Source organism: Aphelocoma coerulescens, assembly GCF_041296385.1.
Source record: "Aphelocoma coerulescens isolate FSJ_1873_10779 chromosome W unlocalized genomic scaffold, UR_Acoe_1.0 ChrW_unloc_scaf_2, whole genome shotgun sequence".
Taxonomy (NCBI): Eukaryota; Metazoa; Chordata; class Aves; order Passeriformes; family Corvidae; genus Aphelocoma; species Aphelocoma coerulescens.
The window spans coordinates 8,663,312-8,682,123 of record NW_027184081.1 but is presented as its reverse complement, the minus strand read 5'-3'; the positions used below and the strand labels follow the sequence as shown (position 1 = coordinate 8,682,123).

Sequence of the window (18,812 nt, the reverse complement as noted above, 5' to 3'; positions counted from 1 at the left end):
TGGCAGATGGGAATTGCTGGCATTTGTGGGGGTCAGTGCTACTGCTTGCTACCGCCTGCCACCCGCTGGACTTTGCCGGTGGTGGTGCTGCTCTCTTGGGTCCCTGCTTTCATGGGGGGGAAGAAAATGGACTCTCAGGTACTGATGAATGGCAGCCCAACCCCGGACCAGCTTAGGCTTCGCACTGTTGACGGGTGTCGCAAATTTTACTCTGAAACAGTTTTTGATCGTGAAATGCAGCTTCTTGAGTTGCTACTTTTGTGAGTCCAGAAACCTGCCTTAAACAACCCCTTCCAGAGGCCAGAGAAAAACGGAAAATAAACCACAAAAGGGAACCTCTGCCTTGAGCAAGAGCTACAAGGCGAAAGAGAGAGAGCGCCAAAATGGCAAGAGAGAGGGCTTCCTGCATGGTCCAACTTTTAAAAGCCCTGGGCACCCCCTGTCCTGCCATTGCATTTCTGGCTGAGCTACAGGGTCTTAAAGAGACAGTAACAAATTTGGGCATAGATACATATGGAATACAATGACATTTTGGGTTACTCAGGACAAAGGAGATCAGATTGGTCAAGCAGGACCTTCCTTTTGTAAATCCAGGGCCTGATCCACTGATTGTCCTGCATGTGCCATGTAATGGCACTCAGGATCATCTCTTCCATAACCTTACCTGGCACCAAAGTAAGGCTGACGGGCCTGTAGTTCCCTGGATCATCCCTCCAACCCTTCTTGTAGATGGACATTACATTTACTAATTTCTAATTAGCTGGAACTTCTCTGGTTAACCAGGACTGCTGGTATATGATTGAGAGTGGTTTGGCAAGTTCTTTTGCCAGTTTCCTCATTATTCTGGGGTGGATGCCATCTGGGCCCATAGACCTGTGGGTATCTAATTGGCATAGCAGGTCACTAACCATCTCCTCCTGGATTATGGGGGCTTCACTCAGCTCCTGGTCCCTACCTTCCAGCTCAGGGAGCTGGTTATCCTGAGGACAATTTGTCTTGATATTAAAGACTGAGGCAAAGAAGGCATTAAATACCTCTGCCTTTCCTTCATACCCTGACACTACACTACCCTCCGCATTCAATAAATGGAGACTCTCCTTGACCCTCCTTTTGCTGTGAATGTATTTATAGAAACTTTTTGTTGTCTTTAATTGCAGCAGCCAAATCAAGTTCTAGTTGGGCTTTCGTCCTCATCTTCTCCCTATATATGTCCCTCATGACATCCTTATAGTCCTCCCAAGTTATCTGACCCTCCTTCCAGAGATGATAAATTTTTTTTTTTTCCCCTAAGTTCCAGCCTAAATTTTCTGTTTGACCAGGCTGGTCTTTCCCTGACAACTTGTCTTTCTACACATGGGGACAGCCTGCTCCTGAATATTTAACAATTCCTTTTTAAACCACATCTAGCCTTCCTGGATGCCTTTGCCCTTCAGGACTGACTCCCAAGGGACTCTGTCAATAAATGTCCTAAACAGGCCAAAGTCTGCCCGCCAGAAGTCCAAGGTGGAATTTGGCAGTCTTAGTAGGAACTGTCTGTGCTGAATGCAATACTGTATGTAAGCCAATGAACTTTTTTAGTAGCTGACTTTGTTTCATCTATATTACACCTAAGCTTGTTAAATCAGGCTTTCCTTTTACTGTTGTCTTTGAGACCCTCTCTGAACTAGTTCCAAAGGTTTGGTATGTTTCCCTCCCAGCTGTTCTTGAACCTTAGGTGCATCAGGAAGAAGATAACTGGTATGAGAGGAAGATTTCTATTCTTTCATCCATCAATTCATTGATCCTTTTCTCAAAGTTAATATCAGTGGAGTGTAATGGGATAGTGTCTTCACAGGAGCATCACCAGTGATGAACCAGAGCTGAAGTCAATATAGTGGTGGTCTTGCCTTGGTTTCCTGCTCCATATGTTGCTGTGTGAAGTCTTGGATGTAAGATCTTACATAGCAAGATTTTAAAAACAGGCAAACAAACAAAAAAAAACCACAAAAAACCCCAACCAACCAACCAACCAACCAAAAACCAATTAGTATGCAAGGTACAGATCTTCAATCTGCAGACTTCAACCTTTTTTCTCAGGCAAATTTTTCGCAAGCAGCCATGAACAATGTTAATGCATTGGCATTTGCCCATTTGTGAAAAAATGGGATTCTATAAATCTAGTGGTCATTTCTTACTGCTCTAACTCTTGTTTGAATAGCTTGGTGTAGCTCTCAAAGCAAATTCTGCACCTCTTTTCTACCCCCCTGACAAAGGTACTAAGTCAAGGTAGTAAGTCCTGTAAATGTTAGGCTGGTATAAAGGTGTTTGTGTCCCCGTGCTAAGTAACTTCTCCAGTTCAAGTGAAAACCTGATCATATTTTTTGTTACATTTTTCTTGTTCAGTCTTTCAGTGAAAATGTGAGTGAAAACCAATGTCAGGCTCACATCTATAGGGAAGACTTTGCATAAGAATTCTAGAATTTGAAAGCTTTCATCTCCCACTTTAAAACAGATAAATGGGGTACTGTCATGGTTTACTGAAATTATTTTTCATTTCAGTCACAGCTCCAGAACTACAAATGCCTCAGAAAATGTAGGGGTAGACAGATTAAATGGAAAAAAGGCTTGTGATTATAAGATGCAGGAAAAAAGACAAATGGAGAAGATTGCCTTGAACGTGGACTTGGCAAACTTGTTAGTGGCTGTAGATTCTAAAAGATATAAAAGATTTAGTAAAAATGTTAGTGGCTCAGTGCAATATTTCGCAAATAAGCAAGTTAAATGTCCAAGACCATTCTGTAATGATTTCTGTATAATGTGGGCTTTGACTAGCGTGATGCTAACGCAGTGCCTGGTCAGTGGAGAGTTTGCTGCATTATTCCGAAAGCATCCCGGGCAGGGGATTTGCTCCAGCGGTGCTGTGTAGCACACTAGCAGGCTAACTTCACCCGTGCAGCTGGAGGCACGGAGACACACACACACTCAAGCTGGATAGCTCACACGTTACCAGAGACAAAAGAGTCAGGAGGGGTCCTTGTATAGCATTCCACGGACGAAGGTTTATTGCAGTGCCGTGAAGGTAACCAGGGACGAAAGATGAAAGAACAATGCAGTGTCCAGGGTTTTATACAGGGGCGGGGTAGAGCACCAGGGGCCAATGATCTGAGGGCACAGGGGCAGTACAAAGGTGGGACTAGGGAATGGGAGCCAATGGGGAGAAGGGTGAAGTGGGCAATGAGCCAACCAGACCCAATCTGCATAGCACCACAAAGCCTGATGGGAGAGGCTTTTCCTTTCTCACCCTAAGTTAGGGGGTGCTCTTAAACTTCAGAGTTGGCCCACCAATGGGCCTCTGTTGCTTCAGAGTTCTTTGACCCCTCGGCCATCACAGTCGCTGGCTCAGCCACCTCAACATCTCCCTCTTCCTTGTTTAAAGGAAAAGCCTCTCCTATTGACTTAGATAGGCACTTCTTAAGGCACCCAAACAAATTTAAAACCATAAAAATTGTTAGAATCACCCACAGTCTAGCTTTGACTAAGGATTTCACCCATCCTTCAAGTCCCCATCGTCCAAAAAGATTTCCGAGACAATCCGCGTCTCCTTCTACCTTTAGTTCTTTAATTTGGTCCTTCATTTTCTGTATTGTCACGTGGATGCTCTGGCTATGAGATGACAGGTTAAAACAACACAGACCTTCAAATTCCTCACAGCCATGTCCATGGGCCAATAAAAGAAAATCAATTGCTGCTCTGTTTTGCAGCGTTGCATGCCTGGAGGTTTCTTCATCCTCAAGTAGTTGAGAGAGGGCACTCAATGTTAAGTTAGCATGCTTTCCGAGCCAGCACTCAAGGTGAGTAATTTGGCCCAGGGCCTTTGCTGCTGCTACCCAAGGCAGGAAAAGTGATGCAGCGACTCTTTTAGACATTGACTAACAATTTCGCTATCACAATTTGAGTCTAATTGCTGTATTCCTCTCTTTTGGCGGGCCAATTGAGTATGGTTTTCCCAATACAAAATTTGGGTTTTGTTGGGTGTTAGTACAGAAAGCCTGCTGAGAGTGCACGGTCCCCCCCGGAACCGGGATTCCCGCAAATCAGGAACATACCTGTAGGAAGTGCTTTGGGATACATGGGTGACTCAGCTGGGATAAGGTGCTCATCTCGGCACCACTTGTTGGTGGAATAAATTTTTTCAAGAGGTGTCATGTCTTTAATATAACTCAATTTCTGGTGTTCTGACCAGGATAACGCCACTCCATTCAGGCTGAAGAAAAACCTGAGGCAGTGGGTAGCCTGGGAGGACCCCAGTAGTTTCAATTTCTGGGGTTCCTCTGGTGCTGTAGCCAGCATGTTCATCTACAACATGATGCTATTTGCATTTCAGGTTTTGTTTGCCATTTTTCTAGTGCTACCACTTCAGGTAAAGAGGAGGCTGTCAACTGAACTCAGTGCCTTTTAAGCTCCTTTACAGTTCTGCTTTCCGAGACTAAAGAAGAAGAAAATGGAACTGCAGTTATGTATGAATTGGGATGATATTTAGCAACTTCTGTATAGAGTTTCTGGTACTTCATATGTAAATATCATTGAAGTGGTTCTGATGATGTGCCATTCACAAAATTGGGAATTGTGTGGAAGAACAGTAATTGGCATGGCCCAGTGCTGGGAAACATCCTAGCTGCTTTCTAACATAAATGATCATGTTCCAGGGCATGGGAATGTTTCCAGACAAGACTTAAATTATGAGTACAGATGTTAATCCTTGATTCTCCTAAATTCTTTATGGAATAAGGCATAGAAAGGACTCTTCACAAGGGGTTTTGGATGCTTCAGAAAGGTAGATTTAGGAAAGAATGCCTTCTATTTATTTTGGGACAGTAATTCTGTACTCCTGTTTCCCTTTCAGAGGGTTTTAGTGGTTGTTTATAGTGGTTGTTTAAACATCTTTCAGAATGCAGTCACCTTTCCAGCACCACCTTTCTGGGATGAATAGATATGTCTGCCCTCTGTCAGGCTATTGCTTGCGTATGAATGAACATATTGTGGTCTGTCATGGAAGTGCTGTGCATGAAGTATGCTTTTTAGGGTTGTGAGGAATTTCATTCTGATTTAGTGTGTATGTGTGTGACTATTAAGAGGCCTTGTTTACTGTCTGGGTGATGTAGTGGGGGGGGACAGTCTTGCATCTCAGGCAATGGATCTTTTATGTGAGCAGGAGAGTGGAGAGACCACTTTATTTCCTCAGATGTTTCTTCCAGTGAACAGTAAAAGCTATTTTGAGCTGACTTTATTGATCGTATGGGTTGATTTCCTGCAGACTCTTCTGTGTTTGATTGTGGATTATTGGAGTTGAGTATAGTCATAGTGTAGATGAACCAGTAAAACATTTCTATTAATCCTAACTCTAAGCAGACATACATCCTGGAAGATAGCATATCATGTAAGCTTCTGAATATTAGAGCAGTTTTGCTCTAACTGTTCACTTTTTCTGTACCTCCTGGCCTGCCTTCCCTCCATGGTGTCCTGAGCTTCATTGCAACCTATGACTCTGTTGCAGTCACTTCAGGATACCGTTTGTCTTTCTGTAGGTTATGAAATAAGCTGTCAGCTTTGATAGTTTGAATATTTATAGAGAGAAGAGGTTAGCAATATAAAATATTGTTCCTATTCATCATGCTTTGTCAGGAACTGTGAAATTTTCCTTTTGCATGTGCTGTCTTAAGTCTTGTGCAGCAAATGTGTGGCATGCCATGCTTATACCAGTGATGCACCCCACAATTTTGGGAATGTGTAGTCTGTAACAGTGTCAGCTTTGGAGCACTGCTTTGTATAAAGGATCCACTGCTCAAAGGTAATGAGATGACTGTGTCAATTAATATGCAGCAGACTTTGTGTCTGCTCATTGTTCTTCTAATTTAATGTATGTGATGGTCTGTCTTACAAGCAGTAGTGGTGAATATTTAAGGACACAGTACAGTGTTGGAATGCTCCCTGGCATCCCACAGGCTCCCTATGTGTCTTCAGGGCAACTATTTCAATCCTTATGCAGCTTCTGGCAGTCTACCATCCTAGAGACATCTTAGGAACGTATAAAAGAGAGGCTTTAGGCTCTGCTGATACACTGATGCTCAGGATCCCTCTTTGCCCACTCTTTCTAGAGATCTGTGATGCTGCCTGTGTCTGAGATAGATGTAACTTGTTCAGGAGAGTTGGCTCTTTTGAAGAGCTGGATCTAAATCAGAGAATGGGCCTTCTCGTCTGACACTGCTGCTCTCTACTAGACAAAAAGTTCTCTAGTACAAGATTTTCCTTTACTTGTGTCCGTAATCAGTAAAATGTCAAAGGCCATATTTTATGTAACAATTTTATTTGTGATAAATGCAGGCTGCTGTCCACAATTATAGTCTTATTCCTCCTTTGTAGTGCTCATGTAGCTCTACAGTGAATAGAAGTGATCTAGATGAAAAGTAACTCTCAAAACTTAAATTTTCTGCCATGTATGTTCTGTGATCAGATAGCCAGTTTATTAATTTGGGTTGCTGATCAATTGCATGAACATTTCAGCCTCCCTGGAATGGCACTAAAAATGAGGTGTTTGGGACAGGCAAGAAGGGGACAAGAACCATTAATTCCCTTCATCAGTAGCCCACACTTATGTTTATGTCTTCTTGTTTCATAACACTAATGAATTTTCCCTGTGTAGGAAGGAGAAATAAAAATACCTACTTCACTTCTCTTCCCTTAAGCACTCAATCCAAACTTGTGACTGTATCAGCTAAGTTTAGTAGTTTAAATTGCAACACCTATATTTAAAACCAGGAGTTTGGTGAACTTGGATTCTTTTCTTTCTGTTGCAACTTTTCAGAGGCTATTCATTTTAAAGGGACTGTAGCAGACAGTCAAACTTCAGGCTCTGTATTTAGGAAGTGGAGATGTAAGTTGCTTGTGAACCAAATTCTCATAATTTCTGAGGTGCGAAGTCTAGTTGTATGTCACATATAAAAAATAAACTGTCCATTTTTAGTGGTCACAGAGTAAGTCTGTGATAGAGCTGAGCTGGATTTATGCTTCTGAGTCTGCTTTCTGTTTACAATCCCATGCTGTTTTCTTGCTTTGTTTAAATCTGATGCTGCTTTTAGTTTGTGCCTATGACTGAAGGCTCCTTTTTCTTTACTGTTGTCATCTTGTCCTTGAACCAGTTTGGTAAAAAATTAGTTGTCTCTCTTTTCCTCATCCTTGATTTAGCAATTAAAGGTTTGTTATCCTGTAGTTGAATCCTAAAATACTATACTGTAAAACTGTGTTAAACATTCTGTGTTTTGTATACCATAGAAAAGAATATTTAGTTCTTTAATCAAGGAGAGTACAGAAAACAGTGAGAAGTATTAGCTACAATGTGCTTTTCTTTAAAGTCTGAATTTTCCTCTTTTGGGGAAAGCAGCAAATTAGTATGTGCATGAAGAATGAGATTAATGCTTAAGTGGTGGTACATGAAAGATTGTGATGTTCAGTTTCAGACATCCATGACATTTTTTTTGAAGTCTTAGGGAAGCTTATGTTTAAAAACAAACAAAAAAACCCCAAGAAACAAACCCAGAAACTACCCTTTAAAACTGATTTTTTTAAGAGCTAGGCTGAAGAAGTTTTGCCTGTTTTAAGTAACTTTACAACTGTATTGACTACTTAAAAGCAGAGAACTTGTTCAACTTTTAAAAACATTTATCATTTACCTTGAATCACTTGTTCCATTTTGATAGCCTCCTTCATATAGAAAATATAGCATGAGATGTCAGTCTAAATACAAGTCTAACAATGCTCTATCTTCTATGTGAAAGGAAGTATTCTGTACGTTTTTCCATGTTTGACACCATAGTGTTTTGAATAACCATGTTCCATATTCATATCAATTTTTTGTTTTTGTTTTCAATTTATTATGCACAGCACTTGTTCTGAAATTTGGGGACTGAGTACACCAAACACGATAGATCAGTGGGATACAACAGGCCTTTACAGCTTCTCTGAACAAACCAGGTGAATATTCTGCCCTCTTGCATCATAGAAATCTTGTGGGAGGGCTTGGCTTTGGAGGGTCTGTAATGGGATGCTTTAGCTGTAAAATAGACTAAAATGCTTCCTAGGCCTCTCATGGTACAGCATTTTAAAATATTTGCTTGCCAGTGTAGAAATTCAAGTTTTATAAGCTGATGTTTTGAGAAATTAAACTCTAATTCTGCAATATTGATTTTTCATGACAGTGCTATTGAAAGAATGGGAAGACTTGTTAAATGCAAGTTCTAATATGATTTGGTATTTATATTGGCAAAGTTGGGAAGCTTGATTCTTTAGACCTAATCTTACAAAGTATTTAAATTGCTTTGTATGTCACAAGCTTTCAGTTAAATCTTGCTAATTGGCTCAGATATGAGCTACTAAAGAATTGTTTGTCAATTCTTCAGTAGTTAATGGCAGGCAAATTCTAAACAGGGTCTTTATTTTTTCATGTCACATTACTTGATTTGTGTATTGAGGTTTGTCTCCCATCCCATAACAATCATAAACATCTGCATTTGTGTAAGCATATGCAGTCTGTCTTAAAACTAGCAAAACGATTTCAGCTGGTAGTAAGGCAGACAAAGTCAAGAAGATAAACTGTACAGTCCTTAAAAGATGTGCATTCATGCCTTTTGCATTACAGTTATACTGCCATGTGGATCACTTGGGCAGCTGACTGCTTATAGGCTTATTTGTAGTCCTGTGGGAATTCTTAAACTTAAAGCCATAAAGCATCTATGCCACAGCAAAGCTTTGAGGTTTAGTAGCAGAAGGGACCATCAAGTGTGTGATTTTATTATTTTTTTTAACAACTCTCTTCTGCATTTAAAAAATATATGAAGCAATCATCCTAAGCACTTGGTTGGAGGTAAAGTGGCTTTTAATAAATTCTAAATTCACTGGCAATGATTTGAGCAACTCAAATATAAGTTAAGAGACTACTGATATGATCATTTTTATCACATTTGAAGCCTTTCAACAAGAATATAAATGTCACTAGCAGTATCAATCCACTGAATTCTGAGAATGAATAAACTCTCCATCCCATGGGTGTACACTCTTGCTTGAGTGACTAAGAGCATGCGGTCTGTAAAAACTTTTTAACATCTTTCCCCTCCAGATCTCTTGATGGCCGTCTACAGGTATCTCATCGTAAAGGATTGCCACATGTTATGTACTGTCGTTTGTGGCGCTGGCCAGATCTTCACAGTCACCATGAACTTAAAGCAATTGAAAACTGTGAATATGCTTTTAATCTTAAAAAGGATGAAGTATGTGTAAACCCTTACCACTACCAGAGAGTGGAGACACCAGGTAGGAAGACTACTTCTGACTTTGTATAGCATCTGTACATACTTGATCAGCATAATGTTATAAGTGAAGAAAGAGAAAGATTATGCTTTCTCTTGCCAAAAGTACAAGATTCTTAGAGATACGGCTTTTGAGAAAACCACCCCTGATAGTTTTTAATAGTAAAGTTACTGAAAAATCTTTATGAATGTGGAGATACCTTTACCCCAATAAACATTTCCAGGACTGCTAGCAGTTTCCACATGGCTAAATACGACCCAGACTGAAAAGGAGAACAGAAATGATTCACCTTTGCTAATGTGGAATAGTCTTACTCAAGAGGCACTTCAGGAATCTGCTTCTACCACTAGCAGTACAATCGTAATACTAGCAGTACTGAGATTCAGAAAATTTCAAAACATCTGAAGAAATTGTTAGATGGTTTAGATATATTTTTTTCCTTTTAGCTCACAGAAGCGTGTATTTTGAGGGTCTTACTAATGCTTTGAATTTTGCTTTTCCAGTCTTGCCTCCTGTACTAGTGCCACGGCACACTGAGATTCTAACAGAACTGCCGCCTCTCGATGACTATACCCATTCCATTCCTGAAAACACTAACTTTCCAGCTGGAATTGAACCACAGAGCAATTACATACCAGGTATTTTCTTAACTTTTGCTGTAAACAGTACGTTTAACATTGTGCTGCTGAAACAAAGATGGTAATTTTATGCTCCTAAGTGATCAAATTAATTGCAAAATGTGCCAATAAGTTAGATCTAGTTGATTTTGTGTATTAATTCCAATAGAAATATCTGAACATTGCAGTTTGCAGAACACGATCCTGTGTGAAACTATATTGCTTACTTGGTTTCAGTATCTTATTTAAGATTCAGAATGCTAATGAGTGAAAAATAGACCTTTGTCTTATGCTTTTAATCTGTTTTACAAGCATATAGGGGTTGCCAAGTGCTGCATATTGGAGATTGAGCAGCAGTTTACTACTCAGTCTCACCACATGTAGTTTGTGGAGAAAACTTTAAGTTGCAAATCAGTGACTTAGTGTTTTGATCTGTAGCTCACAATCGATCAAGGTCTGCTTTGGGTATTTGTTAATATCGTGTGGACAGTTTTGTCTTTTTAGTATGAGAGAACAACCTAACAATATTGAAATCAAAGAATTCCTTCTTCTCCTTCTTTGCCCCTTCCCCACCCCAAGACTAACCTGCTACAGTGCACCCAAAAGCTGGTACTATTACTGAAATATAAAATCAGTGAACTTTGTTTCCTGCCCCAACTTTGTGTTTCCTATCCCTTCAGGAATTTGCCTGGAGTGTAAAACCAAGTAAAGCTGAAATTTTCTCATAAATGTTTCTGCTGGTTTGGACAAATTTGGAGGAAAATATCCTCTGATAGAAGGCAGGTTACAACCACTCCTCCCCCACCAGGTTTGGAAAAAAAAAATTTTCCTCTGAGAAAAGTGAAAGAGATAAAAAAACTATTTATTTAACAAACACACAGGGAAAGGACAATAATGCTAAATAATAAGACCTCTCGCTTTGGACAGAAACCTGGGAAGATTTCAGAGTCCTTCTGTAGGTGTGGTCTCTCTCCTCCTCCTCGGAGCTGTGTCGGTGTGGTCCCACCTCTGCGGCCTCAGTGGAAAATTCTCCCAATGTGTTCTGGTCTTGAAACAGTCCAGAAGAGAAGAAGGGAAAAACCGAAGTGTCAGGAAAACAAAGTTCAACTCTTCGTCTCCCTCCAGAGAAAAGGAGCTGAAAGCTGGCTGAAAAACAAGCAAGCTGCTTCCTTCACTCTTGCTACCGCAGCAGGAGAACGCAGAGCAGTGTGTATCTGTGTCCTCGAACAACTGCTTTTGAAAAATTCGCTCGGTGTTTTCCTCTTCCCCCTCTCAGGCTCAGTTTAAAGGCACAGAAAGGCACAAAATTAATTTCTGGGCATAGAGCAGTGATAGGGGATACACATCATAAAGTCACCCCAAGACATTCCACCCCTTATCCCATATGGTAGACTCAGTGCCCCAACTAATATATTCTAACTCTGCACACACACATTAATACATACACATATATATACATATATACAGCTATATACAAACAGTGACAGTGACACTCAGCAAGCAGTGGTATACAGGCATTTCACATTACATGTGGTTTTCACCCAACAATCAAATCTCCCTGTGGTATACAACGTGTTGTTCCATCTTTCTGCATTGCCCACCATGTGCAGCCAGGTCCCTGAGCAAAGACAACCTCACAGATGGGTTTGTCTGTACTCGAGGCAGAATTAACCCAAACAGTCTTTCCTGACAGACCTCTGGCATGCACTACTGGGACCTTATCTCCGTCTAGTGTGTGAAGGGGTTCAGATTGGGCTGGACCAGCTCGATTGGTGGAACCTCGGGTGTTAACTAACCAAGTGGCCTTTGCTAGATGCTGCTCCCAATTTTTGAAAGTTCTCCAACCTAGTGCCTTCAAGGTGATTTTCAACAATCCATTGCACCGTTCCATTTTACCTGCAGCTGGTGCATGGTAAGGGATGTGGTACACCCACTCAATGCCATGTTCCCTAGCCCAGGTGTTGATAAGGCTGTTCTTAAAATGAGTCCCATTTTCAGATTCAGTTCTCTTGGGGGGGCCATGCCTCCAAAGGACTTGCTTTTCAAGACCCAAGATGGTGTTACAGGCTGTAGCGTGAGGCACAGGGTAAGTCTCCAGCCATCCCATGGTGGCTTCTACCATTGTGAGCACATAGCGCTTGCCTTGGCGTGTTTGAGGCAGTGTGATGTAATCAATCTGCCAGGCCTCTCCATACTTGTATTTGGACCACCACCCACCATACTGATGCCTTTCTGTGCTGGGTCCTAAAGTCCTGGTTACAGTCTTAGATTGTTGCTCTGGCCCCTCTGTAATTTGCCGGCAAAGAGAGTGGCAAAGCAAGATGTGTTCCAACCCAAGACTGCGAGTTTCAAGGTCTTTAGTGTCCCTTTGTGGTCGCCAGCAACTGATGCCTTTTCCTGGTCTTAAAATCAAGAGTCATACACAGTTAGAAGGGGGAAAGGGATTTTACTTTGGTATTTATTTTAAGCATCCTTAGGTGCACATGTCCAGGTCATATGTATCAAGATGCACCCCGCCGAGTATGCCCCCAAAGATCGGGTATAGCATTATAGGTTTTACTAATTAGCATATCTATCAAAGATTCCCCAGTGAGAGGCTCAAGTGAGCCCCCCTCCCCAAGGAACCTTCCCCTGGATGGTTCTATCTTGGTTTACAGAATGTGTTCTGGAGAGGACCTTGGGGTCTGGGGCACACTGATCCCTAGCTACTAAGCTTCTAAAATGTTTAGTCTCTTAGCTTAACAAACAAGTCCAAGAATGTAGGGAAAAAGCACTAAGAATACAGAAGTTGTAAAAAGGTATAATAGGGGTATAAAAGAAAAGGCAAAAAATCTTCATGGCATCAATACCACAGGGGTTTCACTTGCTTGGCCTGCTTGATCGCAGTGCACGTCTCAATTATGGATAACCTGGGAGATACTGTCCATGGTCAGATCCACCCCTCGATCTCGTGCCCACTTATAGGTGGCATCTCTGCGCTGATGGCCTGAGGCATCAGGGGCCCATCGAGATAGGAACAACTCTCCCTTGTGTTTCCAATCTATCTGTGACACTTCTATCTTTTCAGCCTGATCTACCTGCTCGTTGTTTTGGTGTTCCTCATTAGCCCTACTCTTGAGGACATGGGCATCTACATGGCAGACTTTCACAACCAGCTTTTTCACCCGGGCAGTGACGTCTTTCCACTCTTCAGCAACCCAGATTGGTTTTCCCCTACGCTGCCAATTAGCTTTTTCCCACTTTTCTAGCCATCCCCACAGAGCATTGGCTACCATCCATGAATCGGTGTTGAGGTAGAGCTTTGGCCACATGTCTCTTTCAGCAATGTCCAGGGCCAGCTGGATGGCTTTGACTTCAGCAAGTTGGCTTGATCCACCTTCCCCTTCAGTAGCTTCTGCAACCCGTTGCCTGGGACTCCATATGGCTACTTTTCACTTTTGTTTCATCCCTACGATTTGACAAAAACCGTTGGTGAAAAGAGCGTAGTGTGTGTCTTCTGATGGCAATTGGTTGTATGGTGGAGTTTCTTCAGCACGTGTCACTAGTTCTTGTTCTTCTTCATCAGTAAGACCAAAGTTTTCACCTTCAGGCCAATTTGTGATTATTTCCAAGATCCCAGGGCGATTCAGTTTTCCGATACAGGTGCGCTGTGTGATGAGAGCAATCCATTTGCTCCATGTGTCATTGGTGGCATGGTGGGTAGAGGGAACCCCTGCTTTGAACATCCACCCCAGCACCAGTAGTTGGGGTGCCAGGAGGAGTTGTGCTTTAGTGCTGATTACCTCTAAGGCAGCTTGGATTCCTTCATAGGCAGCCAAGATTTCCTTCTCTGTTGGGGTGTAGTTGGCTTCAGACCCTCTGTAGCTTCGGCTCCAGAATCCTAGTGGTAGGCCTCGAGTCTCACTAGACACCTTCTGCCAAAGGCTCCAGGACAGACCATTGTTCCAGGCTGCAGAGTAGAGCACATTCTTCACTTCTGGTCCTGTCCTGACTGGGCCAAGGGCTACGGCGTGAGCAATCTCCTGCTTGATCTGGGCAAAAGCTTGTTGCTGTTCAGGACCCCAATGGAAATCGTTCTTTTTGCGGGCAACCAGGTAGAGAGGGTTCACAATCTGGCTGTACTCAGGAATATGCATCCTCCAAAAACCTATGGCACCTAGGAGAGCTTGCATCTCCTTCTTGTTGGTTGGTGGAGACATTTGCTGTGATCTTACTGATGAGCTCGGTGGTAATCTGACGCCGTCCATCTTGCCATTTTTCTCCCAGGAACTGGATCTCTTGAGCAGGTCCCTTGACTTTGCTCATCTTGATGGCAAAACTGGCTTCCAGGAGAATCTGGATGATTTTCTCTCCTTTCTCAAACACTTCTGTTGCGGTGTTCCCCCACACAATGATGTCATCAGTGTACTGCAGATCTTCTGGGGCCTCACCCTCTTCCCGTGCAGTCTGGATCAGTCCATGGCAGATGGTGGGACTGTGCTTCCACCCCTGGGGCAGTCGGTTCCAGGTGTACTGCATGCCCCTCCAAGTGAAGGCAAACTGGGGCCTGCACTCTGCTGCCAGAGGAATGGAGAAAAATGCATTGGCAATGTCAATAGTGGCATACCACTTTGCTGCTTTGGACTCCAGCTCATACTGGAGCTCCAACATGTCCGGCGCAGCAGCGCTCAATGGTGGAGTCACTTCATTCAAGGCACGATAGTCCACAGTCAATCTCCATTGTCCTTCTGATTTGCGCACTGGCCAGATGGGACTGTTGAAGAGTGAGTGGGTTTTGCTGATCACCCCTTGGCTCTCCAGCTTGCAGATCATCTTGTGGATGGGAATCACAGCATCTCGAGTTATCCAGTACTGTCGGCGATGCACTGTCGAGGTAGCAATTGGTACTCTTTGTTCTTCCACCTTCAGAAGGCCGACTGCAGACGGGTTCTCTGATAGCCCAGGCAAAGTGTTCAATTGCTTAATGCCCCCTGTTTCCACAGCAGCTATTCCAAAAGCCCACTTGAGTCCCTTTGGGTCTCTGAAATACCCGCTTCGGAGGAAGTCTATGCCCAAAATGCATGGGGCCTCTGGACCAGTCACAATGAGGTGTTTCTTCCTCTCATTTCCAGTCAGGCTCACCTCAGCTTCCACCAGGGTCAAATCCTGTGATCCACCTGTTACACCAGAAATAGAAACATATTCTGCCCCCACATGTTGCGATGGGATTATTGTGCACTGCGCACCAGTGTCAGCCAAGGCATCATATTTTTGTTGTTCTGATGTACCAGGCCAACGAATCCACACAGTCCAAAAAACACGGTTTTCCCTGGCCTCTACCTGGCTAGAGGCAGGGCCCCTCTATTCCTGGTTATCCTTCTTTCCCTGGGCATACATCTTAGAGGTTCCTTCAAGGGGATCAGATATGTCATCTTCTCTTCCATCATTTCTGGCAGTTCAGCTATGGGAAATTAGAGCTGCTTCCTTTTTGGTGGAACTTCCTTTCTGAGTCTCGCGCTCCTTGATGTAGGAACCCAGAGTGCAGAGAATATTTCTTTGCCTGTTTTGAAGGGTTCTACCCCCCCGGACAACACTTTTTTTTACCTTTGTCCTTAGACAAAATTGCCTACCCTCTGGGAAGTATTAGAATCTACACTGGTGTGAACTAGGTGATAGAATATTATGTAAGATTGTCACAGGGTGAAAAATTTAGAGGATTTGGGTTTGATAATATAGTAAATAGATAAAAGCAAAATACTTCAAAATGGACGATTGTTGTTCTTGTCCAGACTTTCTTCTTCTACTACTACTCCATATTCTGCAGTAGAAGTAGTTTGGGATGATTGGATAAATAATTCTGCAGTTCCTGTCTGCGTGACAAGATGATTTATTATACATTGGTGGAAAAGTAAAAATAATGTACGCTTTTAGTGACCATTGGTTAATTTACCTTTAAAAGACTGTGTAAATCTTGATAACAGGGCATTCTCTTGCATTCTCTGCTCTGTGCTATGTCTGGGTCACGTTAAGTGGCTCTGTTTCTCTGATAAGACTTAATAAACAACTATCTGAAAGTAGAGAAGGCTGGATGTTGTTCGTGTCCCGAACTCCTGGCAAAGACCCTAAATTTCTCCCTCATCAGGGGAGGTGTAATTACGGCACGGTTAGTGTCAAATGGTGCCCTGTGTGAGGATCAAACTCACGACCTTCAGATTATGAGACTGATTCCTACACTTCAATTCACGCACTCGTGCTGCCAGAGCAGAAGTGGGTTGTCTCTCTAACCTCCTCATATTTTCCCCGCTATCATACAGGAAATACCACAGCTCACTTCATGGGATGTACCTTCTCTCTCTCTCTGTGGAACGTCTGCATTTGGTAGCAGAATGTCTGATCTGTACTGCTGAGATTTGGAGAAGGCCCTCTTTAATCTCCTTCTTGAGTTCCTGGTGATTCTTCTCTATCTTATCTTCCGATTTCTGCAGATGTGTTTCCACAGCTGCGATTCTTGCATGTGTTGGGCCATGCATGGAATCTGCATATGCTCGGAGCTTCGTCGCCATGTCCTGCTCGGTCTCATTCGCACTGTCATCTGGTTTCATTATTGCTAAAGGAGAAGCATATTCTTGTGGCCCAAGTCATATGAGTTTTTGCCACATCACTGCATCAACTCTGACCCAATCTGGACTCCTCAATCCTGGGTCATGTGTGTAGACAATCTCTACCACCTCTAGTTCTCTCAAGCGTTGGATCCCTTGTTCTATGGTCTTCCACTGGGTTTGCTGCATATAGAAATCATCTGCACACATATATCTTTCATTCACGCCTGTCAAAACCCATGTCTAGAGACTGGCAGAGTCAGCCCTCCTTATCATCGCTTGGTCGATAGCCGGATCACGTGACAGGGATCCCAAATGCCTCGCTTCAGCACCATCCAGCATTATATCATCACCTGCAGCATCCCAAATACGGACCATCCTACTTATTATGGATTCATCAGACTATCGAGTGTAGTCCTTTTTTAGGCTGTGAAGGTCTTTAATGGATATGGACTCAGTAATGTTTTTTGTACCTGAGTCAGTTGATGGCTTTGAGGTTCCTTCCCCCACATCATCATCATCTTTCACTGAGCGATCAGTTTTGGTTGTGTGCTTTTTCCTCGTGACAGGAGCCACTGTCAATGGCTTAGACTCTCCATCTGGTTTGGCTGCAGCCTGAGTGACTGGGGTGTCTGCTGATTTATCTTCCTGCCCCTCTAACTGCTGCTCTCCAGTACCTAGCAGTGTGCGATAGGCATATGCCAAGGCCCAGCATATTGCAATGAGCTTTTTCTCATTAGAATTGTCATTGCATTTCTCTTTCAGATATTTCCCCACCTCAGCTGGGTTCTGAATTTGTTCAGGGGGAAAGTTCCAAGTTATTGGGTCAGAGAATTTCTTCAGGGTTTGGCCCATATCCTCCCATTCCCCACAGCACTCAGGATTTTCCACCTCTGGGTCAGGTGTCACCCTGGAAATCTGAGCTCTCATTCTAGACAAGCTGCAAACCATATAGAGGAAGCTTAACAGATAAAATACTAGGAAGGTGGTCTCTTTAACATCCAGGGGAAACTGAACATTCTCAAAAGATAATGTATCAAATTTAAAGGGAAAGGAGATGAAAGGCTGGGAAACCCCATCTCCTCCTCTTCTAACAAACTGGGTGCAATTACTAATAAACTCCCAAAACAGTCCACTGAAACTAGGACTGGGGTTAGGACAGAGAAACCACATATCATACACACTCCGAACAACTGCCAGTACCTCTTATTATAAATCATTATCACCGAGCACAGCAAAATAGAAATCCGGATTCGTGCCCCTGCTAAAGTTACGTATCAGGGACAAGATCGGAGCAAGTTGTGGATAGGCAAACAGGCCTAGGGACCAGAAAGGCATTAGTACCTCAAGCCAGAGAGACATTATGAACTTAACCAACATGGTGACTACTTTACTCCAACACAAAGTGTAGTGGTTTAGTCCAAAATACTCATTACTGTTTATCTTCTGTGAGATAAGAATTAGGAGAAATGCAAAGCAGGCACCAAACTTGAAAGAATATAAAGAAGTTTATTAACAGACCTAGAAGAGGGGAAAAAAAATTATACCATACCTTCAGAACTCTCCTCCTCCCCCCACCTTCCTCCCTTCTCCCACCGACAATGTAAAAAGACAACCCTTAAGATGTTCAGTCTGTTTACCACTTCCATAATAACCTTGTTCAATCCATTTAGAAAGAGAAGTCTCTTCTTCCTCATGCTATGAAAACATTATCACAACGAGACAGCCGCCCACTTCCAAATATTGTTCAGTCCATTTAGGAAGAGGTCTCTCTGCTCACATGCGAGTCCCTTCCCCCGACTTGCAGCTTTTTCCGCAACTGCTTTCGAGGGTCCACTCTTGAAGTCTTTTGGGGTACAATTTTAAGGTTGAGCCGTTCAGAAACAAAAATAGAGGCCCTTCTCCTTCCCTGGGAGCAAAGGGTCTTCCTCATCTTCATCGTTAGGACTATCTCTGGGAGCATCTCCAGGAACTGAGGTTTTCTCCTTTCCCATTTGGAGCAAAAGTCCTCATCGCTTCCATCTCTCCCTGTCCAAACTTCTCATGAAATTACAGCTGCGTCAGCATCTGCCTATCTCAGCGCAGGTGCTTTTGCTTACAAGTTGAACGCTCCACCCCCCATATCTTCATGGAATTACAACGGGATACTCTGATATATCATAGCTTCACAACAGAATTTCAGCTTTAAGCATCTCCTCTTTCTCTTCCCTCAGGTTTTCAGCTCTTCACAGCAATAAAAGGGTTAATCGCACCTCGGCCTTGCAGCTGGAGAGGGGGG

The 18,812-nt window shown here is 42.9% G+C and overlaps 1 protein-coding gene across 1 annotated transcript in view; it reads left to right on the top strand.

The window, feature by feature from the left end:
* LOC138102840 (mothers against decapentaplegic homolog 2-like) overlaps positions 1-18,812 on the top strand; it is a 121,844-nt gene that overhangs the window by 89,033 nt on the left and 13,999 nt on the right. The window contains exons 3-5 of the mRNA XM_069000591.1: positions 7,918-8,007; positions 9,149-9,342; positions 9,843-9,977. Coding sequence (XP_068856692.1) covers positions 7,918-8,007; positions 9,149-9,342; positions 9,843-9,977 — 419 coding nt within the window. The remainder of the gene's footprint in view (positions 1-7,917; positions 8,008-9,148; positions 9,343-9,842; positions 9,978-18,812) is intronic.